The sequence below is a fragment of the Pyrus communis genome, chromosome 9 (assembly GCF_041283825.1).
Source record: "Pyrus communis isolate YQ-2024b chromosome 9, ASM4128382v1, whole genome shotgun sequence".
NCBI classification, from domain to species: domain Eukaryota; kingdom Viridiplantae; phylum Streptophyta; class Magnoliopsida; order Rosales; family Rosaceae; genus Pyrus; species Pyrus communis.
Genome location: NC_142573.1, coordinates 3,876,989 through 3,901,676, shown reverse-complemented (window position 1 = coordinate 3,901,676; position 24,688 = coordinate 3,876,989). Strand labels below are relative to the sequence as shown.

The 24,688-nt window shown below is 37.8% G+C and overlaps 1 protein-coding gene across 3 annotated transcripts; it reads right to left on the bottom strand.

Moving 5' to 3' along the window:
• Positions 1–622: 622 nt before the first annotated feature.
• LOC137738875 (AUGMIN subunit 5) lies at positions 623–23,867 on the bottom strand. Of its 3 annotated transcripts, XR_015966251.1 has the most exons (12): positions 23,033–23,867; positions 22,128–22,670; positions 21,728–21,817; positions 4,983–5,028; positions 4,535–4,693; positions 4,136–4,345; positions 3,500–3,685; positions 2,991–3,150; positions 2,224–2,419; positions 1,686–1,818; positions 1,171–1,534; positions 623–1,137 (listed from the first exon to the last, which is right to left on the bottom strand). XR_015966251.1 is itself a non-coding variant. In XM_088699550.1 (11 exons), the coding sequence occupies exons 1-11, from the start codon at positions 23,557–23,559 to the stop codon at positions 1,406–1,408; spliced, it is 2,379 nt and encodes a 792-aa protein (XP_088555676.1). In that variant the 5' UTR covers positions 23,560–23,867; the 3' UTR covers positions 623–1,405. The 3 variants fall into 3 exon arrangements, 2 of the variants coding, with proteins under 2 accessions (XP_088555676.1, XP_088555677.1); XM_088699550.1 differs by having other exon boundaries at positions 623–1,534; XM_088699551.1 differs by having other exon boundaries at positions 623–1,534; positions 2,224–2,404.
• Between the last annotated feature and the right edge of the window lie 821 nt (positions 23,868–24,688).

Below are 24,688 nucleotides of genomic sequence, written 5' to 3'. Positions count from 1 at the left end.
AGAAGAAAAAAAGAGAAGAAAGGTTACAACCATCAACATCAACATATCCCTTGTCTGTTGTCGGTTGGTTATGCAAAGAATTATTATTTTCCTCCTTACAACCATCAATGTTGAACTTAAATCAATTTGGATAAAGAGCTTCTCAGTGGAGCAAAGATTCAATCATATAGCATTTATCAATCTTGCGAGTATTGGGCTTCAACCATCCACAAAGATATGGACAAATATCAATTGTAGGCTCATCAAACATTGCAAAATCCTGCTAAAAAAAAAATTTATTTCACCAATACCAAATAAACCAACAAGCAACAAAAAAACTAACCTCCACTCTAAACCTCCCAATATGAGTGAATTGGTGGTGAGACTAAAATGAAGACAATCATGAAAATCAATTTAGTTGATTATACATCCTCTACCTCAGCCAAACTTCTCTTGCCTTATGACAATCTTTAACAGCATGAGGCGCTAATTTAAAGCCACATGTACATCTTTAACACTTAGGGTTATCAATCGTAACCCCTTCAACCTTTGATCATTAGTTAGGAGTTTATCAAGAGTGAGCAACCATAAGAAACTCTAAACTTTCGAAGGAATATGAAGATTCCAAATGAGATTTATCACATACTAGGAAAACCACTAGAATTAATGACCAACATATTAACATCATTTGTGTACCAAAACCAAGTAGAATGCTAAGAATATGTTCAACAACCTCCTTTGGTAAAACAAGTAGTGTTTACCAATATCCCAACCATTATTGTAACAATAATCAACTACGGTAGCCTTAAGCATATCGTCGGAGAGCAGGCAGCTACCATGATTTAGCCCATCTGTCAGTCCAAAATTTTACCGTATTACCATTTCCAAATTCGCCAGAGTAGCCCTTCATACAAAAGTTTAGTCCCTTCAAGAACACCTTTCCAAGTGCAAGAAGAGCCTAAAGCGGTCTTATCATTGAGTAACTGACCCAATGGTCAATGTACTTGCCACTGAAAACTTTTGCCCAGAGACCATTATCCCCTCCATCAATCTCCAAGAGTTCTTAGCAAGAAGAGATGTTCATAACTCTCATGTTTTTCAAGCCAAGCCCACCAAGAGACTTCGGAAGGCAAACTTGGCCCGACCCTGTCTGCATACCTAAACTCTAAACCCTAAACCCTGTCTGCATACCATATACTGGGATAATGGAGGTGGAAGACTGAACAAGACTGGCCCGACCAGCAAGAGATGACGAATCACCTTCCAAGCAGGAAGTCAAGCTTGAGCCGTTTCAACCAGGCCTTTGTAGCTGTTTTTAGTAATGCTAGAATGAATGAGACCAGGGCTTTGTAGAAGTGGCAAACTTGATCCAGGAAGACCAGGGAGATCCCGAGAAAATCTTGTTTGCTGAGTACTCGATTAATATTCACAAGTGCTCCTGATCATAAAATGCAAGGAGCTGCTTCACATGATTATGCCAGGCAGCAATGTCTAATCCATCGACTAGGACCCAGTCAACAACAGTTGCTGCTGGTTGCTCCCACCATTCATCAAGCTGCAGGAACGTATTGCAGTTCAGACAATTAAAGAGGGGAAAAACAAGACAACAAAAGAATTTGTACTGCTAACGTAGAAAAATGGACTGTCTATACGACTCCTATAGAACTAAAAAATGCAGGCTAACTCCACGTATGGTGGTCACTCACCAATCCCCTAACATAGTTGCAATCTTCCAAGCACTTCTGAGCACTCAAAATTGCAGCCTTAAGTTCAGGCAACCATTTCTCCATGACAATTTTCTCTTGCTCAGCAGCCACATTTAAACAATTGCTCGTTGTCCTGCAGAGTAGTAGATACAAATTAAGTGCATGTTAATCTAAAACATAGTCAAAGATCCTAAAATGCTAATTAATAACCATCACATATTTGAATGGTTTAACATTTAGAATGAATTTAACGTAACACCAGAGCTACACATTCTGAGTTTTGACAACAGATTAGAACAAAGAGCAAACTGTAATGTATTTAGAATCTGGATGAAAAAAATTCAGAACATCTAGCGCAACAAACCATGTGAATCTCAAATGAAATAAGAAAGCAGTTTCTGGCACTTTCCCTCATCTCACAATGCTCAAAATGGAATTCAAGTTTATATTATTTGACCGAGGTCCACTTACTGAAACCTTCGGGTTTTGGAGGATAACAGTCTAGTTTCCTGTAAAATATGGCCATTTGAAGTTTTACCTTTCATATTCTTGTTGAGCTCTATAGGCATGGTTCAACAACACATGACCACTTTCAACAAGATCCTGTCGTGTATGGACCAAATTGATTGCCTTTACAAAGTCCTCCAACACACTAGCTTCAGAACCACGAAGTTTCAAACAGAATTCCAGGGACTCTAGGATTGATGCTAGGGCAGCGTCTGAACCCTCCAAACCTGTTATCCAGTAAATGTTAGTTCGAACTGAAAGCACCCATTAAGCAGGCACAAAAATAATGAAATAGAACAAAATAACACATCAGAACATGCATATGGTAGCATTCATTAAACTCAGGCTAAGCATCTTTAAGCTTAAGGAGCAAATTTAAAATCCAAACTGATTATCTTTATATTACTATTGGTACAAGTAACAAGCTTAGGGAGCACGAGGTCACTTATGCACAATGTCCCACTGCGTACTGGGGCTTACAATTATTCAAAACAAGATCCTTGCAGGCTGTCATGTAACAGCACCTCCATACTCACCAGCATGAAATCTAACTTTGCAGAGAGCTTTACCAATTTATTGAAAAAACTGATGCATTTTGTTTTTCTTCTTAAGTGCAATTGACAAACCATTACACACACAACTCAAAAAAGAAGGCAAAATGGATCTTCTGTTGCCAAGCCTGGGACAAGTGGGGAGGATGTATTTCTTCCAAAATCAAGCCTATAATGGAGGCAATGCCTTCCAATCTTAGGCATTCCTATAGTGTCAATGTGTCATAGCAGATGAATGAAGACTCACCATCAGGATACTGAAGGGCAGCAGATATGCGACATATGGATGGTATTGCTGATGGATCCCTAGCTCCTGCTTTTGCAGTTAATATAGCAGCATTTTTTTCTGCAGCAGCAACAGCTTCAGGTCCAGTAGACCCATTTGTACCCATGGACTCCAACAGTGCCTGATACAAAGTAATTAATGGTTTACATCGTTACATACACAGATTATAGAAGGTGAACAAGAAAAGACAGATCGTATTTTCTAGCAAAAGAACAGTCAGAAAAACTTCATGATAATCAAGATCTTACACAAATTATATAAGTCCTGAATTTTAAAATCGTACAGAGATTATATACAGATTATGATTAGTCGCTAATTATGACAACCTCATAAGGGATATAAGAAACAGATTCATCAATTTTTACTTTCTAGCATTATACCAATCAATCGCCAACTTAAAAGTAAAGAGTGTTACTTACAGGAATAACAATTCTTTAATAATGATAAAGCCACAAATTTACTCAACAAACCTGTGGAGTTGCTGGAAGCATGTAGAGGCTATTATCAGGACTTTGGTCAAAAGCAGAAACTTCTCTTTCAATAAGATCTTTTGCACTATTTGAAAGATCCATGACTATTGTGCATGCAGGAATAATAGTGCTTGATGCATACTCCCGTGCGGCTAATGGCTGCTGATTCCAGAAGGCAGCAGCATCCTACCAAGTACCAAGACAAAAATAACATTAGAAAATATTCCCGACAGAAGACAAAGAGATAGATAAGCATTATCCTGGCTGCCTCTATTGAAATATTCTACCATATGATACGAATAACAAATGAAAACCATGCAATTGGTGATATCATTTGCATAAGTTCCAGGGAAATTGAAGTCTCCTGGTGAGTTAACCCCAGATATAACCATAAATAGGGTCTTTGGGCATCTAAAGAGGAGACAGTGGATTTCATTTAATAAAAAAAAGAGTCCATCTACTCGTTGGGCTGCTAGAAAAATTTGTCTTGAATTTTATATTATATATATGAACTTTTGCCCGGAACTTAAAGAAAAAGAGCCGACACTCCATGGAATGACCAGACATGGCTTATACAATGCCAGTATATGAAGTGACTAGAAAATTTATAAGCACTATTGAAGCTGAGATCCTTACCATGTTAACTTTTAGTAATGAGGTATATATGATTTCAAGTTCTGATCTGCGGTAATCAAATTCTTCAATCTTCTTCCACTTCTTTTTCAGAGAATCTTCAGCTTCTTTCCTTTCCGCACATAATTTATTTAAGCGCTGTATTTCAGACATCAGTGTATTCAAGCTAGCCCTCAAGCCAACAACTTCTCTTTCCTTGGCCCAAACCTCCAGCTACACGAAGAAAATGGAAGACTGTAAAAAACCAGATGATAACACAGTGCAGGCTAAAAGTAACCTAGTATACAGTACACAACTATGAAAAGGATCAAAAGACTGAAACTAATCAAACCTGTCGCCCATGGTGCTATTTCCACCCAAACTATTGGTAGTTAATACTTTTAATATGCAAGGAAGATTTACCTCAAGTTGCCTAAGACTGCCCACATTTTGTGATGTTCCTGAAGAAATTACATCACTATTGCTATGCAAGCGTTTTATAAGTTTTTGACATAGATCCCTAGCTTCTGCAGCTTTGTTCAGTGCATCTTCAGTAGCCAAAAATTGCTGAACATGTGCTTTCTGTGAACAATATATTCCAAATAACAAGTTAAACTCTTGCAACAAAACAAAAGCAGAAAATGTACGGGTAAAATGGAACCGAGCAATTATTTCATTTAAACAGTATGGTCGTTTATGGAATTAGGGTTTAGACCAACTATTATACTTTGGGGATAAATCATTTAAAGAAAGAGTAGGAACAATGTATCCTTGTAGTGGAAATGAGAATGATATGATGGATGATACAAGTGAATAGATGAAAATATAATTAAATATTAATGAAAAGCTACCATCTAGTAAAGAATATAACCTGTCTTTCAAGAAGTTGAGTTCCTCTAGAAAGTGCATCCGCTCCTTGTTGGAAGTATGCCCACAAAGCCACTCATTTGATGTAATAGCTTTTTGGAATACTTATTGTGTTAAACTTTTATATGTTTAATAGAGGGCAAAAGCTTATTGTTAATCACTATTTATAGTATCTTGTGTTTAAGCAATAAGGGAATCCAAGGAATGTATTTGATCTAAGAGACAAGTGATTTAAGTTAGTTAAATTAACGAGACCTTTCTCTTATGTTCATTCCTAAAACGTTCCTAGCCATAGGATTGCCAATTGGGCATTGACAATCCGCTAAGGTTAGTATGTGTTATGTCGACTCAAGCGTGAGTATGAACTAGTCTCAAGTCATTTGGTGTTGGACACTAAGGCAAACACATAGGTGCTCGAAAGAGTAATCGAGTACACTGAACAACGATCAAACGAGAGTTCGAACATACATGTCATGTGAGAACTCAATAGTTGCAATATGCAAAGTAGTCCTTTGACCTGAGGCATCATTGATGTCTAATGGTTAGGTCCTTGATCTTTGATTATGTCAACGGCATTCCATTGGAGTGTCCACGGCATTGTTGGGGTCAAGCTATCTAGTCATGTAGGCATATGAATGCACAACAAGGGATCTCTAACCTTCCATGGTGGAAGGAGAATACTCTAAGATATGATTCGAGAGTCTTTGGCCAAAGCATATGAATATGACTAAGGAAGGTTGTTCCAAATCTTATTCAATTGAATCATATAGAGAAATATCACATTGGATAGTAGACATGAAACAAACTATCACTTAAACAATGTGATTAAGAGTATTGTATTAGAGAATGACCGTATTGCATTGTAGTTGTAACTGGATAGGTTCTCCAACCACTTCTACTTAGCTTGGGTAACCATGACATGCTGCTAGGCGTCACCCATGGTTTGTGGAAGCCCTAAAGATTAGCAAATACTAATTTTAAGGGAGAATTGAAATGTGGTTTCAATTCACAATCGATCGTTAAGAGTAACATCGCCCACTACCTCGCTAATTGGAACCTAATGGATCGTACACCGAGTAAGGATATAAGTGAAGAAATTATATGAAATGGATAAGCAATTAAATGGTTTAATTGAAGAATGGTCAAGATTAATTAAATAGTTAATTAATTATACGAAACGTTCGTATTGGGCGTTTAAGTTAGTTTTGGGCTTCGGGGCACAAAAACGTTTTGGTCCACAAGGCCCATTATGTTTAAGTTGTATGACAACTAAAACAAAATGGGCAATTAAGCCCAATAACAACATATGGCCATAAGGGTGAGGGGTAGCAAACTTGTATTAATTACAAGTTTGCCACTCACATGAAATGAAGTGTAAAATCAACATTATAGCTTGGTTTTCACATTAGGGGTTTTCTAATAGAATTTGGGTGAAACCTATTCTCTCATTTTCTACATAGAGGCCGGCCACCTTAGGGGAAGAACATCTAGCAATCTTTCTTCCCTAAGTCATCCATTTCATCTTCACACAACATCTTTGGTGTGGAGACTTAGAGACACCAAACTTTTGGTGTTTTGGAGAACAAATCCTCAAATCCTCAAAGAAGAAAAAGGAGCACTAAAAGGGAGGAAAACACAAGGAAGATCCAAGGAGCAAGGAGGTGACTTGAAGGCCCTCCACTTGGGTGAATCCCTTGTGCAATCAAGGATGAGCTTCAAGGGTAAAGAATCTCTAAATTCTTATTCTCTTTAATATTGTTAAAGAGTCTTATGGTTCACCATATACTAGGCTTTGAAAGTCATGGGTTTTATGAATTGTTTTTGAATGCATGCCTACTTTAAAGTGTTATTAGTATGCTTATGTATTCAAATGTTCATGCATGTTCTTAGCTAGGACAAAATTTTTCCTTCAAGTGGTATCAGAGCCTAGGCCTAGTTTATGGTGGATCCTTTTGGGTTTTGTGATTTTTCATATTTTGTGATTTAAGTGTTGTAAATGTTACAAGCTTTGTTCTTGCTTTGAATATAAATTTTACTTGAAAATTTAGCATCTCAAATGTTGTAGATGTATTTCATTAAAGCATGAATAATGGAACTAAAAGTTGGTGCCAAGTGTTTTGGGATTTTCGGCCAAATCCAAAGGGTGATTTTTTGGGTTCATGTTAGGCTTGTTAAAATGGTTTTAAAGTGCTTTTTGGAACCCCTAAGTACCCTAGGATATTAACCCTCTTTTGAGTTGTGAAAATTTGAGTTTTTGGTGAAAGAAAACATCCATGGAGCTATTATGAGTTTTCATGTATGTTCTTCATATTTCTTGAAGTTCTTATCAAGAACAAAAAGTTTTGAAGTTTTGATTCAAAAGTTTTATGTTTTACATAAAGTTTTGATTATTAGTTGATGGGTGATGATTATTGGTGAGAAATGATTAAATGGCTTTAATTATGTCAAAGATATATTTTTGAATATTAGTTGATGGATGATGATTGTTGGTAAGAAATGATTAAATGGTTTTAATTATATCAAAGATATATTTTCTTTTCAAACCATCCCCACCATCTTTAATCTCACCCACCAAAATCCACTTACAAAATTCTTTTTATCAAAAATCTCTATAACAACTATCCTTGGCCGGCCACCCCTCTAGTGGGGTGCTTTTGTGCAATTAAATAAAGTTTTGATACTTTTGTGTATTTGTATTTTGGCCCAAAAGTTTGTGTTTTTGCAAAATGGCCCAAATAAAATGAGAACAAAAATTGTTTTGTCTCTTTAATGAGAATTGGATTTTCATTATATTTAGTTCCATTTAAATCAATTCTATGGATCCAAAAACCAATTGTTTAAAGTTGCTTTCTTAGTTAATTTAGTTAATTAAAAAAAGGGTGATTATGAACCAAAGGCCTCGATAATTGAGCTATGTGATTGGCCGATTTACATTATGAATGATTGGGTTTTAAGTAATGTAGATTTGAATGTAATTTGATTAATTCAAGTTGTTGTAAAGGGCATAAGCCCATTATTTGTTTTGTAAAAGGGCATAAGCCCTTCTTATTATTTCATGTATTCCTCTTTGTTTATATGTATGCAAATTGGAATAGTTGGGTCCAACGCCCAATAGGAAATAACGGTTTAATTGGATTAAACGCGTAACTAAAATCAACAACTATCTACCCTAAACCCAAGGTCCAACACAAGGCTCGTGTTGGATCAAATCAAACGGTTCATAATCATCCTAAAACCTAATATGACTATATAATCCATATGAGGATGCAATGCGTTCGTTAGTAGTTCCATATAGTCTCGCTTGTTTCAACGAAACAGTGGGAGTATTATATGCTACTAAATCATATTAACTTGGACCAATAGTTATGATAGGGCCATGTTCTTTTAATATGATTAAAATGTTTTTGATGTAGCCCAAAACTACTCCCTCAACAAACGAATATTAAGTTGATAAACGAGAGATGTTTTGAACATTTCTTCGTAGGCCTTCCACCGTGGTGGGCTCCAATCGTTTGTGACTCATGCACCGGCTTCACCCTATAATGGGGAAGTACAAAGTATGGGCTTACATCCAGGAGGAGTCCATAAACATATGATGAGGTGAGTGTAGACAACGAGTATGACCAACATGATATAATTCTGAGGTTGTGCTTGAACCTCTACATAAACTAAGCATGGTGGGAATAACTTAACTAAGTGCAATGGTGCCAACATGATATAATTCTGAGGCATTCATTCTCTAGAGGCCAAACTAGATGGGTAATTACAAGAGTTGTAAATGACTAAAGTGTTATTCTCTCATCATTATTTTTGCTAACCAACATGATATAATTCTGAGGTGGGCTTGGTAATGGTGAGTCTCCCATACCCCGCTAAGAGTTCAACATAACTCTCGGATTCTATTGAGGGATATGGAATTTGCCAAAAATAGTGGGTGGTACTATTTGATTCAAGACCCAATCAAGTAGTTAATCAACAATCTAATACGATTTCTGTTATGTTATGTAGTTAACGACATGCCTAAAATACTACCCACCATTATACTTGACAAAATGGCCCAAGACTTTTTCCTTGCATATCTCTCGGATGATTTCACTAAGTTTATTGTAAACTATAAAGTGAATAGATTCGATCATACTTTTAACGAGATGATTGACATGTGCTGTAAATTTGAAAAATGTTTCAAAAAGGACAGTGGGAGTGAGAATGCAAAAACAAGGAAAAGGTTACATAAGAAGAAGGCAAAGAAATCCAAAGGAACATGCTTTCATTGTGGAAAGGATGAACGTTGGAAGAAGAAATACAGGGTGCGCATTGCGAGCCTTATGACACGAACTTTTGAAGAGACTATTTCGGTCATAGAAAGTGCTTTTACAGTGAGCTCCAATTCCTGGATATTTGATTCAGGCGCTAGTCAACATATCTGTAATACGATGCAGGGACTAGTAGGGAGCAAGACACTACGCAATGGGGAGATGGTTGTGCGAGTTGGGAACGGCGCTAAAATCTCTGCAAAAGCAATAGGCACCTATATGCTTAACCTACCCTCTGGGGAAGTCCTGGAACTTAAAAATTGTTTATATTTTCCTTCATGTATAAAGAATTTGATTTCTATCTCTAAGCTTTTACGAGATGGGCACTCAGTATTGTTTGACAAAATGAGTTGCACTTTATACTTGAACGGTCGTATTATCTCTCATGGTAATATGATAGAGGGACTTTTTCACCTAGAGACAAATAGTGGGATGCACTGTATTGAAAGCGGGAATACCTCAAAACCCAAAAGGGCTAGAGAAGAAGTTAACCAAGTTAGACTTTGGCATCTTAAACTTGGACATGTAAACCAGGATAAGATTCGCAAGATGTCGAAAGATGGATATCTTGGCCCATTAGGTAATGACCTCATGGGAACTTGTGAACCTTGTCTACTGGGGAAGATGACCAAATCTCCATTCACTGGGAAAGGAGAGCGTGCCACTGAAATTCTAGGGTTAATCCACACTGACGTATGTGGACCTATGTCTACTACGTCGAGAGGAGACTTCTCCTACTATATCACATTCACCGACGATCACTCTCGGTTTGGCTATTTGTATCTTATGAAGTACAAGTCAGAATCCTTTGAAAGGTTCAAAGAATTCAAGAATGAAGTTGAGAAGCAAACTGGGAAACAGATAAAGACCCTAAGATCGGATCGAGGGGGTGAATATCTGAGTAATGAGTTCCTAGATTATCTCAAAGAGTGTGGAATTGTATCACAGTGGACTCCACCAGGAACTCCTCAACATAACGGAGTTTCTGAGAGGAGAAACCGAACCTTGATGAACATGGTTCGTTCTATGATGAGTTCCGCTGATCTACCAATATCATTCTGGGGATATGCACTACACACAGCAGCTTATTTGCTGAATGCAGTGCCTTCTAAATCTATTCCACAAACACCATATGAGATATGGTATGGAAAGAAGCCAAGTCTTAAACATCTTAAGATTTGGGGTTGTCCAGCATACGTTAAGAAACAAGATGCTGGAAAGCTTGAAGCGAGATCCGTTAAATGCTATTTTGTGGGGTATCCTAAACAAACCTATGGATACGAATTCTATCACCCTGACGACCAGAAAGTCTTTGTCGCCAGAACTGCTATATTCATGGAGGATGAATTAGTTCTTAAAGGAACTAGCAAGATAGAATTGAAGGAAATTAATGAGATTAATGATGAACCACAAACAAGCACTCGACAAGTTGACAACCCTGTTCCTGAACCCCTAGCTCCACGTAGATCTGAACGGGTTAATAAGCCACCTAGGAGGTATGGCTTAGACAAAGACTTTGGGGAATTGTACCTTCTAGGTGACAATGACACAAAGGAAGACCCTAGAGACTACATTGAGGCAATGTCCGACATTGACTCAAAAAGATGGCAAGAGGCCATGAAATCCGAGATGGATTCCATGTATCAAAATCAAGTCTGGACTCTTGTAGACCCTCCAGAAGGTATAGTACCTGTTGGAAACAAATGGATCTTCAAGAGGAAAATAGGCGTTGATGGGAACGTGGAGACTTATAAGGCTAGACTAGTAGCCAAAGGTTACAGGCAACGAGAAGGGATTGACTATGAAGAAACTTTTTCTCCTGTAGCCATGATTAAGTCCATTCGGATTTTGCTTGCTATAGCTGCGTACCATGATTATGAAATCTGGCAAATGGATGTGAAGACAGCCTTTCTGAACGGCTACCTAGAGGAAGAGCTTTATATGGCTCAACCCGAAGGTTTCGTGTCCAAGTCTGAAAAGACTAAGGTATGCAAGCTTCAAAGGTCCATTTATGGACTTAAGCAAGCCTCCAGGAGCTGGAACATTCGTTTTGATACTGAAATCAAATCGTTTGGTTTTACTCAAAACGAAGACGATAATTGTGTTTATCAAAAAGTCGTTGGGGAAGCAGTTGTATTCCTAGTGTTATATGTAGACGACATATTACTATTCGGGAATGACACTGCAGTACTTTCTTCTGTAAAAGTGTGGTTGTCCAAAACCTTCCACATGAAAGATTTAGGAGATGCATCTTATGTACTTGGGATAAAGCTCTATCGTGATAGATCCAGAAAATTAATTGGATTATCCCAATCTATGTACATTGATAAGGTGCTAAGTAGGTTCCAGATGGAGCAATCTAAGAAAGGTATTCTTCCTGTAGGACATGGAATTCATCTTTCTAAGTCCATGGGACCTAAGACTCCTGAAGAGATACGGCATATGAATATGATTCCTTATGCTTCCGCCATAGGAAGTCTTATGTATGCCATGATATGCACAAGGCCTGATATCGCATATGCTGTGAGCATTACTAGTCGATATCAATCTAACCCAGGATCAGAACACTGGGCAGCTGTCAAGACGGTCCTTAAGTACTTAAGAAGAACTAAGGACATGTTCCTCGTTTATGGAGGAGCGACAGAGTTGCGAGTGGAAGGCTATACAGACGCAGATTTCCAATCTGACGTCGATGATAGAAGTTCCAACTCCGGATATGTATTCACTCTGAATGGTGGGGCTGTCAGCTGGAAAAGCAAGAAACAAAGTGTAATTGCTGATTCCACGACAGAGGCTGAATATGTCGCTGCAGCTGAAGCCGGCAAAGAAGCGTTCTGGATGAAGAAGTTCATCAATGAACTTGGAGTGGTTCCAACCATTACATCACCAGTAACTTTGTACTGTGATAATAGTGGGGCGATAGCTCAAGCCAAGGAACCCAGGGCACATCAAAAGAACAAGCATTTTGATAGGCGCTTTAATATCATTAGAAGATATGCTGCCGAGGGGAAAGTTAACATCCTCAAAGTTGCTTCAGCCGATAACGTAGCAGATCCACTAACGAAGCCAATGTCTCAAATCCAACTTGACCGTCATATGGAAAAGATGGGTATTAGATACATGGGAAGATGGCTTTGAGTGCAAGTGGGAGATTGTTGGAAGTATGCCCACAAAGCCACTCATTTGATGTAATAGCTTTTTGGAATACTTATTGTGTTAAACTTTTATATGTTTAATAGAGGGCAAAAGCTTATTGTTAATCACTATTTATAGTATCTTGTGTTTAAGTAATAAGGGAATCCAAGGAATGTATTTGATCTAAGAGACAAGTGATTTAAGTTAGTTAAATTAACGAGACCTTTCTCTTATGTTCATTCCTAAAACGTTCCTAGCCATAGGATTGCCAATTGGGCATTGACAATCCGCTAAGGTTAGTATGTGTTATGTCGACTCAAGCGTGAGTATGAACTAGTCTCAAGTCATTTGGTGTTGGACACTAAGGCAAACACATAGGTGCTCGAAAGAGTAATCGAGTACACTGAACAACGATCAAACGAGAGTTCGAACATACATGTCATGTGAGAACTCAATAGTTGCAATATGCAAAGTAGTCCTTTGACCTGAGGCATCATTGATGTCTAATGGTTAGGTCCTTGATCTTTTATTATGTCAACGGCATTCCATTGGAGTGTCCACGGCATTGTTGGGGTCAAGCTATCTAGTCATGTAGGCATATGAATGCACAACAAGGGATCTCTAACCTTCCATGGTGGAAGGAGAATACTCTAAGATATGATTCGAGAGTCTTTGGCCAAAGCATATGAATATGACTAAGGAAAGTTGTTCCAAATCTTATTCAATTGAATCATATAGAGAAATATCACATTGGATAGTAGACATGAAACAAACTATCACTTAAACAATGTGATTAAGAGTATTGTATTAGAGAAGGACCGTATTGCATTGTAGTTGTAACTGGATAGGTTCTCCAACCACTTCTACTTAGCTTGGGTAACCATGACATGCTGCTAGGCGTCACCCATGGTTTGTGGAAGCCCTAAAGATTAGCAAATACTAATTTTAAGGGAGAATTGAAATGTGGTTTCAATTCACAATCGATCGTTAAGAGTAACATCGCCCACTACCTCGCTAATTGGAACCTAATGGATCGTACACCGAGTAAGGATATAAGTGAAGAAATTATATGAAATGGATAAGCAATTAAATGGTTTAATTGAAGAATGGTCAAGATTAATTAAATAGTTAATTAATTATACGAAACGTTCGTATTGGGCGTTTAAGTTAGTTTTGGGCTTCGGGGCACAAAAACGTTTTGGTCCACAAGGCCCATTATGTTTAAGTTGTATGACAACTAAAACAAAATGGGCAATTAAGCCCAATAACAACATATGGCCATAAGGGTGAGGGGTAGCAAACTTGTATTAATTACAAGTTTGCCACTCACATGAAATGAAGTGTAAAATCAACATTATAGCTTGGTTTTCACATTAGGGGTTTTCTAATAGAATTTGGGTGAAACCTATTCTCTCATTTTCTACATAGAGGCCGGCCACCTTAGGGGAAGAACATCTAGCAATCTTTCTTCCCTAAGTCATCCATTTCATCTTCACACAACATCTTTGGTGTGGAGACTTAGAGACACCAAACTTTTGGTGTTTTGGAGAACAAATCCTCAAATCCTCAAAGAAGAAAAAGGAGCACTAAAAGGGAGGAAAACACAAGGAAGATCCAAGGAGCAAGGAGGTGACTTGAAGGCCCTCCACTTGGGTGAATCCCTTGTGCAATCAAGGATGAGCTTCAAGGGTAAAGAATCTCTAAATTCTTATTCTCTTTAATATTGTTAAAGAGTCTTATGGTTCACCATATACTAGGCTTTGAAAGTCATGGGTTTTATGAATTGTTTTTGAATGCATGCCTACTTTAAAGTGTTATTAGTATGCTTATGTATTCAAATGTTCATGCATGTTCTTAGCTAGGACAAAATTTTTCCTTCAAGTGGTATCAGAGCCTAGGCCTAGTTTATGGTGGATCCTTTTGGGTTTTGTGATTTTTCATATTTTGTGATTTAAGTGTTGTAAATGTTACAAGCTTTGTTCTTGCTTTGAATATAAATTTTACTTGAAAATTTAGCATCTCAAATGTTGTAGATGTATTTCATTAAAGCATGAATAATGGAACTAAAAGTTGGTGCCAAGTGTTTTGGGATTTTCGGCCAAATCCAAAGGGTGATTTTTTGGGTTCATGTTAGGCTTGTTAAAATGGTTTTAAAGTGCTTTTTGGAACCCCTAAGTACCCTAGGATATTAACCCTCTTTTGAGTTGTGAAAATTTGAGTTTTTGGTGAAAGAAAACATCCATGGAGCTATTATGAGTTTTCATGTATGTTCTTCATATTTCTTGAAGTTCTTATCAAGAACAAAAAGTTTTGAAGTTTTGATTCAAAAGTTTTATGTTTTACATAAAGTTTTGATTATTAGTTGATGGGTGATGATTATTGGTGAGAAATGATTAAATGGCTTTAATTATGTCAAAGATATATTTTTGAATATTAGTTGATGGATGATGATTGTTGGTAAGAAATGATTAAATGGTTTTAATTATATCAAAGATATATTTTCTTTTCAAACCATCCCCACCATCTTTAATCTCACCCACCAAAATCCACTTACAAAATTCTTTTTATCAAAAATCTCTATAACAACTATCCTTGGCCGGCCACCCCTCTAGTGGGGTGCTTTTGTGCAATTAAATAAAGTTTTGATACTTTTGTGTATTTGTATTTTGGCCCAAAAGTTTGTGTTTTTGCAAAATGGCCCAAATAAAATGAGAACAAAAATTGTTTTGTCTCTTTAATGAGAATTGGATTTTCATTATATTTAGTTCCATTTAAATCAATTCTATGGATCCAAAAACCAATTGTTTAAAGTTGCTTTCTTAGTTAATTTAGTTAATTAAAAAAAGGGTGATTATGAACCAAAGGCCTCGATAATTGAGCTATGTGATTGGCCGATTTACATTATGAATGATTGGGTTTTAAGTAATGTAGATTTGAATGTAATTTGATTAATTCAAGTTGTTGTAAAGGGCATAAGCCCATTATTTGTTTTGTAAAAGGGCATAAGCCCTTCTTATTATTTCATGTATTCCTCTTTGTTTATATGTATGCAAATTGGAATAGTTGGGTCCAACGCCCAATAGGAAATAACGGTTTAATTGGATTAAACGCGTAACTAAAATCAACAACTATCTACCCTAAACCCAAGGTCCAACACAAGGCTCGTGTTGGATCAAATCAAACGGTTCATAATCATCCTAAAACCTAATATGACTATATAATCCATATGAGGATGCAATGCGTTCGTTAGTAGTTCCATATAGTCTCGCTTGTTTCAACGAAACAGTGGGAGTATTATATGCTACTAAATCATATTAACTTGGACCAATAGTTATGATAGGGCCATGTTCTTTTAATATGATTAAAATGTTTTTGATGTAGCCCAAAACTACTCCCTCAACAAACGAATATTAAGTTGATAAACGAGAGATGTTTTGAACATTTCTTCGTAGGCCTTCCACCGTGGTGGGCTCCAATCGTTTGTGACTCATGCACCGGCTTCACCCTATAATGGGGAAGTACAAAGTATGGGCTTACATCCAGGAGGAGTCCATAAACATATGATGAGGTGAGTGTAGACAACGAGTATGACCAACATGATATAATTCTGAGGTTGTGCTTGAACCTCTACATAAACTAAGCATGGTGGGAATAACTTAACTAAGTGCAATGGTGCCAACATGATATAATTCTGAGGCATTCATTCTCTAGAGGCCAAACTAGATGGGTAATTACAAGAGTTGTAAATGACTAAAGTGTTATTCTCTCATCATTATTTTTGCTAACCAACATGATATAATTCTGAGGTGGGCTTGGTAATGGTGAGTCTCCCATACCCCGCTAAGAGTTCAACATAACTCTCGGATTCTATTGAGGGATATGGAATTTGCCAAAAATAGTGGGTGGTACTATTTGATTCAAGACCCAATCAAGTAGTTAATCAACAATCTAATACGATTTCTGTTATGTTATGTAGTTAACGACATGCCTAAAATACTACCCACCATTATACTTGACAAAATGGCCCAAGACTTTTTCCTTGCATATCTCTCGGATGATTTCACTAAGTTTATTGTAAACTATAAAGTGAATAGATTCGATCATACTTTTAACGAGATGATTGACATGTGCTGTAAATTTGAAAAATGTTTCAAAAAGGACAGTGGGAGTGAGAATGCAAAAACAAGGAAAAGGTTACATAAGAAGAAGGCAAAGAAATCCAAAGGAACATGCTTTCATTGTGGAAAGGATGAACGTTGGAAGAAGAAATACAGGGTGCGCATTGCGAGCCTTATGACACGAACTTTTGAAGAGACTATTTCGGTCATAGAAAGTGCTTTTACAGTGAGCTCCAATTCCTGGATATTTGATTCAGGCGCTAGTCAACATATCTGTAATACGATGCAGGGACTAGTAGGGAGCAAGACACTACGCAATGGGGAGATGGTTGTGCGAGTTGGGAACGGCGCTAAAATCTCTGCAAAAGCAATAGGCACCTATATGCTTAACCTACCCTCTGGGGAAGTCCTGGAACTTAAAAATTGTTTATATTTTCCTTCATGTATAAAGAATTTGATTTCTATCTCTAAGCTTTTACGAGATGGGCACTCAGTATTGTTTGACAAAATGAGTTGCACTTTATACTTGAACGGTCGTATTATCTCTCATGGTAATATGATAGAGGGACTTTTTCACCTAGAGACAAATAGTGGGATGCACTGTATTGAAAGCGGGAATACCTCAAAACCCAAAAGGGCTAGAGAAGAAGTTAACCAAGTTAGACTTTGGCATCTTAAACTTGGACATGTAAACCAGGATAAGATTCGCAAGATGTCGAAAGATGGATATCTTGGCCCATTAGGTAATGACCTCATGGGAACTTGTGAACCTTGTCTACTGGGGAAGATGACCAAATCTCCATTCACTGGGAAAGGAGAGCGTGCCACTGAAATTCTAGGGTTAATCCACACTGACGTATGTGGACCTATGTCTACTACGTCGAGAGGAGACTTCTCCTACTATATCACATTCACCGACGATCACTCTCGGTTTGGCTATTTGTATCTTATGAAGTACAAGTCAGAATCCTTTGAAAGGTTCAAAGAATTCAAGAATGAAGTTGAGAAGCAAACTGGGAAACAGATAAAGACCCTAAGATCGGATCGAGGGGGTGAATATCTGAGTAATGAGTTCCTAGATTATCTCAAAGAGTGTGGAATTGTATCACAGTGGACTCCACCAGGAACTCCTCAACATAACGGAGTTTCTGAGAGGAGAAACCGAACCTTGATGAACATGGTTCGTTCTATGATGAGTTCCGCTGATCTACCAATATCATTCTGGGGATATGCACTACACACAGCAGCTTATTTGCTGAATGCAGTGCCTTCTAAATCTATTCCACAAACACCATATGAGATATGGTATGGAAAGAAGCCAAGTCTTAAACATCTTAAGATTTGGGGTTGTCCAGCATACGTTAAGAAACAAGATGCTGGAAAGCTTGAAGCGAGATCCGTTAAATGCTATTTTGTGGGGTATCCTAAACAAACCTATGGATACGAATTCTATCACCCTGACGACCAGAAAGTCTTTGTCGCCAGAACTGCTATATTCATGGAGGATGAATTAGTTCTTAAAGGAACTAGCAAGATAGAATTGAAGGAAATTAATGAGATTAATGATGAACCACAAACAAGCACTCGACAAGTTGACAACCCTGTTCCTGAACCCCTAGCTCCACGTAGATCTGAACGGGTTAATAAGCCACCTAGGAGGTATGGCTTAGACAAAGACTTTGGGGAATTGTACCTTCTAGGTGACAATGACACAAAGGAAGACCCTAGAGACTACATTGAGGCAATGTCCGACATTGACTCAAAAAGATGGCAAGAGGCCATGAAATCCGAGATGGATTCCATGTATCAAAATCAAGTCTGGACTCTTGTAGACCCTCCAGAAGGTATAGTACCTGTTGGAAACAAATGGATCTTCAAGAGGAAAATAGGCGTTGATGGGAACGTGGAGACTTATAAGGCTAGACTAGTAGCCAAAGGTTACAGGCAACGAGAAGGGATTGACTATGAAGAAACTTTTTCTCCTGTAGCCATGATTAAGTCCATTCGGATTTTGCTTGCTATAGCTGCGTACCATGATTATGAAATCTGGCAAATGGATGTGAAGACAGCCTTTCTGAACGGCTACCTAGAGGAAGAGCTTTATATGGCTCAACCCGAAGGTTTCGTGTCCAAGTCTGAAAAGACTAAGGTATGCAAGCTTCAAAGGTCCATTTATGGACTTAAGCAAGCCTCCAGGAGCTGGAACATTCGTTTTGATACTGAAATCAAATCGTTTGGTTTTACTCAAAACGAAGACGATAATTGTGTTTATCAAAAAGTCGTTGGGGAAGCAGTTGTATTCCTAGTGTTATATGTAGACGACATATTACTATTCGGGAATGACACTGCAGTACTTTCTTCTGTAAAAGTGTGGTTGTCCAAAACCTTCCACATGAAAGATTTAGGAGATGCATCTTATGTACTTGGGATAAAGCTCTATCGTGATAGATCCAGAAAATTAATTGGATTATCCCAATCTATGTACATTGATAAGGTGCTAAGTAGGTTCCAGATGGAGCAATCTAAGAAAGGTATTCTTCCTGTAGGACATGGAATTCATCTTTCTAAGTCCATGGGACCTAAGACTCCTGAAGAGATACGGCATATGAATATGATTCCTTATGCTTCCGCCATAGGAAGTCTTATGTATGCCATGATATGCACAAGGCCTGATATCGCATATGCTGTGAGCATTACTAGTCGATATCAATCTAACCCAGGATCAGAACACTGGGCAGCTGTCAAGACGGTCCTTAAGTACTTAAGAAGAACTAAGGACATGTTCCTCGTTTATGGAGGAGCGACAGAGTTGCGAGTGGAAGGCTATACAGACGCAGATTTCCAATCTGACGTCGATGATAGAAGTTCCAACTCCGGATATGTATTCACTCTGAATGGTGGGGCTGTCAGCTGGAAAAGCAAGAAACAAAGTGTAATTGCTGATTCCACGACAGAGGCTGAATATGTCGCTGCAGCTGAAGCCGGCAAAGAAGCGTTCTGGATGAAGAAGTTCATCAATGAACTTGGAGTGGTTCCAACCATTACATCACCAGTAACTTTGTACTGTGATAATAGTGGGGCGATAGCTCAAGCCAAGGAACCCAGGGCACATCAAAAGAACAAGCATTTTGATAGGCGCTTTAATATCATTAGAAGATATGCTGCCGAGGGGAAAGTTAACATCCTCAAAGTTGCTTCAGCCGATAACGTAGCAGATCCACTAACGAAGCCAATGTCTCAAATCCAACTTGACCGTCATATGGAAAAGATGGGTATTAGATACATGGGAAGATGGCTTTGAGTGCAAGTGGGAGATTGTTGGAAGTATGCCCACAAAGCCACTCATTTGATGTAATAGCTTTTTGGAATACTTATTGTGTTAAACTTTTATATGTTTAATAGAGGGCAAAAGCTTATTGTTAATCACTATTTATAGTATCTTGTGTTTAAGTAATAAGGGAATCCAAGGAATGTATTTGATCTAAGAGACAAGTGATTTAAGTTAGTTAAATTAACGAGACCTTTCTCTTATGTTCATTCCTAAAACGTTCCTAGCCATAGGATTGCCAATTGGGCATTGACAATCCGCTAAGGTTAGTATGTGTTATGTCGACTCAAGCGTGAGTATGAACTAGTCTCAAGTCATTTGGTGTTGGACACTAAGGCAAACACATAGGTGCTCGAAAGAGTAATCGAGTACACTGAACAACGATCAAACGAGAGTTCGAACATACATGTCATGTGAGAACTCAATAGTTGCAATATGCAAAGTAGTCCTTTGACCTGAGGCATCATTGATGTCTAATGGTTAGGTCCTTGATCTTTTATTATGTCAACGGCATTCCATTGGAGTGTCCACGGCATTGTTGGGGTCAAGCTATCTAGTCATGTAGGCATATGAATGCACAACAAGGGATCTCTAACCTTCCATGGTGGAAGGAGAATACTCTAAGATATGATTCGAGAGTCTTTGGCCAAAGCATATGAATATGACTAAGGAAAGTTGTTCCAAATCTTATTCAATTGAATCATATAGAGAAATATCACATTGGATAGTAGACATGAAACAAACTATCACTTAAACAATGTGATTAAGAGTATTGTATTAGAGAAGGACCGTATTGCATTGTAGTTGTAACTGGATAGGTTCTCCAACCACTTCTACTTAGCTTGGGTAACCATGACATGCTGCTAGGCGTCACCCATGGTTTGTGGAAGCCCTAAAGATTAGCAAATACTAATTTTAAGGGAGAATTGAAATGTGGTTTCAATTCACAATCGATCGTTAAGAGTAACATCGCCCACTACCTCGCTAATTGGAACCTAATGGATCGTACACCGAGTAAGGATATAAGTGAAGAAATTATATGAAATGGATAAGCAATTAAATGGTTTAATTGAAGAATGGTCAAGATTAATTAAATAGTTAATTAATTATACGAAACGTTCGTATTGGGCGTTTAAGTTAGTTTTGGGCTTCGGGGCACAAAAACGTTTTGGTCCACAAGGCCCATTATGTTTAAGTTGTATGACAACTAAAACAAAATGGGCAATTAAGCCCAATAACAACATATGGCCATAAGGGTGAGGGGTAGCAAACTTGTATTAATTACAAGTTTGCCACTCACATGAAATGAAGTGTAAAATCAACATTATAGCTTGGTTTTCACATTAGGGGTTTTCTAATAGAATTTGGGTGAAACCTATTCTCTCATTTTCTACATAGAGGCCGGCCACCTTAGGGGAAGAACATCTAGCAATCTTTCTTCCCTAAGTCATCCATTTCATCTTCACACAACATCTTTGGTGTGGAGACTTAGAGACACCAAACTTTTGGTGTTTTGGAGAACAAATCCTCAAATCCTCAAAGAAGAAAAAGGAGCACTAAAAGGGAGGAAAACACAAGGAAGATCCAAGGAGCAAGGAGGTGACTTGAAGGCCCTCCACTTGGGTGAATCCCTTGTGCAATCAAGGATGAGCTTCAAGGGTAAAGAATCTCTAAATTCTTATTCTCTTTAATATTGTTAAAGAGTCTTATGGTTCACCATATACTAGGCTTTGAAAGTCATGGGTTTTATGAATTGTTTTTGAATGCATGCCTACTTTAAAGTGTTATTAGTATGCCTATGTATTCAAATGTTCATGCATGTTCTTAGCTAGGACAAAATTTTTCCTTCACTCCTATCTTTCCATTACCATATAGTTGATAGTGTAATGGTGAACTCACATCAGGAGAAGAAACATCCATAACTCGGTTGTTCTCATACTTGTACCTGATTAAGGAATTTATGAAACAATAGTCAAGCATATGAAGAATGAATGAGAATTCGGACACCGAAATGATCGAGTTTGAAAAAGGTATGCTATTATTATTTAAATCAAGCAGCTGCAAGTATTAACGGTACGAGGGGATTGGGCAGGGAGGGGGAGACCATATTATCAACAATCTTTGGCTCAGTTACTCTTCAAAGAAAAAACAAAGAAGGTATATTGTAGTTGAACAGCCTTGTCTGTAGAAGCTAAGGCAAAGAGAAAATTGAATAAACTCCAAATCTCCAACAGAACTAACAAGGAAGTATTTACCTCAAAGTTTCTGCATCAGCTCTAACATCAATTTTCTCTATCTCTCTGGAAATTAGAGATTTCAACCGTGATGTGTATGAAGTAATTGCCTGAAGCAATTGAGGAGGATTCTTCAACCCATTCACAATTGCAGCTCTAACCTCATCGGGTAATTCCCCATCAAAATTAAAGCCTAACCTGGCTGCTTCTAACTGAGGATTCAAATGAATACCACTTCCTTCATATGCGGGAAAAGAACATTGAATTTTTTCTATCATATGTGCTGCAAGAGATTCACAGGCATTTCGGATATTTCTTTCCTTAGTGGTTTCAATAAGAAGTACATCTTCTGCCGCTTTACTGCCCTTAAGAGTTGAATAAACAGCTTCCTTTTCACTATTTGAACCAAAACTGTTAACCAATTCAAGAGATGAATCAACACCAGACCTTTGAGCATCTCTTGCTTGATTAACATAATAACGAAGACGTTTATGATACTCTGCAAATATCTTTTCCGCTTCATCACACTGTTGATAATAAGCCTCCAACATTACTTGCTTATGCCTGCATTAAGATCAAGGATATAACAACATAGCCCACAATCCACATTGAATAACTAGAAAATTGAAATACTATACTGTGAATATCATTTGCATTTACACAGCCTTCCAAAAAAAGGTGTTATCTTTTTGTTGCGTGGATCATTGAACTAACACGATTTTTCAAATAATAAGATCATTCTCAAATAAACCTTGCAAAGAGGAATAGCATAGCATTTCCTCCCTAAATAATCTACGTAGCTCATATCAATCTTGTATATGATGATAATCACATATCACAACAGATTTTACAAGACAAGTTTTCAACTGAAGTCTGAACCAAATCATTTACACAGGATACTGCCAATCTTTCAGAAAAGTGCAAACCTTTTTTTAGAGCGTTCATCAAGCATCCTCTTCCGTTCGGCCTCGGCCCTTGAAACCTCCAACATTCTGGCCTTCAAATCCTTCCTCTGCCTCTTCACAATGTTCCTCAACTTCTCCACCTCCTTTGCCGCCAAGTCCCTCTCTTGCAGCGCGGCCTCTCTAGTCTCCGCCGCACTCGTACCCTCCCCAAGCTTCTCCTTTCTCCTACCTCCTTTACTCCTGGTACCCTCCTCCTTCCCCGATTTTACCAATGCGCCACCATCCCCGCCACCGCCACCACCGTGAACCGTTATATTCCTCCGAATATTCTTCACAGTGTTCTCCGACTTCACGCGGGTAATCAAGAAATTCCAAATGGGTATCATGTTCCCACGGCAAATCTTCCTCATCGAGTCGATTGAGGGCAATTGCGATTTGCTAGAAGCAGCACTGTACGGACCCAAAGGCCGGTACCCCATTTCCTTCTGAAGCCATTGCAATATCGCCTCCGGCTGAGCCGCCGCAGAGCTCTGCGACGAGCCCTGCATTCTTCCGTATACAACCTAGACTCTCACAACTCCTCAGAGAACAAAAGCTTCAGGAACTAAATCGCCATCCGCGGCGAACATTCAAGCCCCTAATTCATGCACTGGCAAACTGAAATTGGAGCTAAATTACTTCAAACGCCTCACACTGACACTGCTAACAGCGCCGGGAGAGTGCGAAAGGGTGCGGATTGGGGGCAATGGAGGTGTCTGCGCTAGTTTGTGAGAATTAGGGTTTGGAATTTGGGGGAAAATGTTGGGGATAATGTGTTCAACGGTAATTTGATGTTTTTAAACATCTGAAACGAGTCGTGTAATTTTGTTTGATTCAAATTAAAATTTACGACAAGACGTACGGTATCAATCCAATTTGTCAACCTTTTAAATTTAACTAATCAAATTTAATGCTTGACTTGACATTTGTTTTGAATTTGTTTTTTTCTTTTTCTTTTTTTTTCTTTTTTTTTTTTCTTTTTTTTTTTTGTAATAATCAGTTTCTTTATTTTTATACGTGAGGAAAACTAAATTTGAAACCTTAACAGCATAAGTAATTGTTCTTAACTAAAAGTTTTGTACTACTAAAATGAAAACAAAAAAAAAAAATTGAAAATCACAGTAATTTAGTGGCTAAAAATAAATAAGAGTATGCACGAAGATAAAAAAAAAAACGTGTAAAAATCACTTCTCTTAAATCATCTATTTTTCTTTTCATACGATTGAGAAATTGAACATAAAACTTGAAGTGGAAAAGTGAGGAATTTCTCCTTACTTCTAAACCGATTTTTTTGAATAAAAATTAGAGTTTGGCGTGCGGTGTTTGTCAAGATAATGCGCCATTTCTATTGTTACTTTCTCAAACTGTAAAATTTATTTGGTGCCCGGTGTTTGTTGCATGTAATAGCAAGGCCGGCAAGGCCGACGCTTTGATGAAAAACAAATGAGTTTTCTTAGTTAAAATGGTCTATGAGATCGATAAAATTCCTTATTTTGGTTTTTAAGACTTGAAATCGATAAAAGTAATCGTTAAATTTGTCCACACCAATCATTTTTGTTCTTTTGTAAGAGTTTTTGTTAAATAAGGATCAAATTGACAAAATACTCTCAACTTAACAAATAATGGGACAAAATGATT

Coding starts and splice junctions, on each gene's coding strand:
- LOC137738875 (XM_088699550.1), bottom strand. CDS start 23,559: ATGCAGGGCTCGTCGCAGAGCTCTGCGGCGGCTCAGCCGGAGGCGATA. Junction 3,686..4,135: donor CATTACTAAAAGTTAACATG/GTAAGGATCTCA, acceptor GGTACTTGGTAG/GATGCTGCTGCCTTCTGGAA. Junction 3,151..3,499: donor TGCTTCCAGCAACTCCACAG/GTTTGTTGAGTA, acceptor ACTTTGTATCAG/GCACTGTTGGAGTCCATGGG.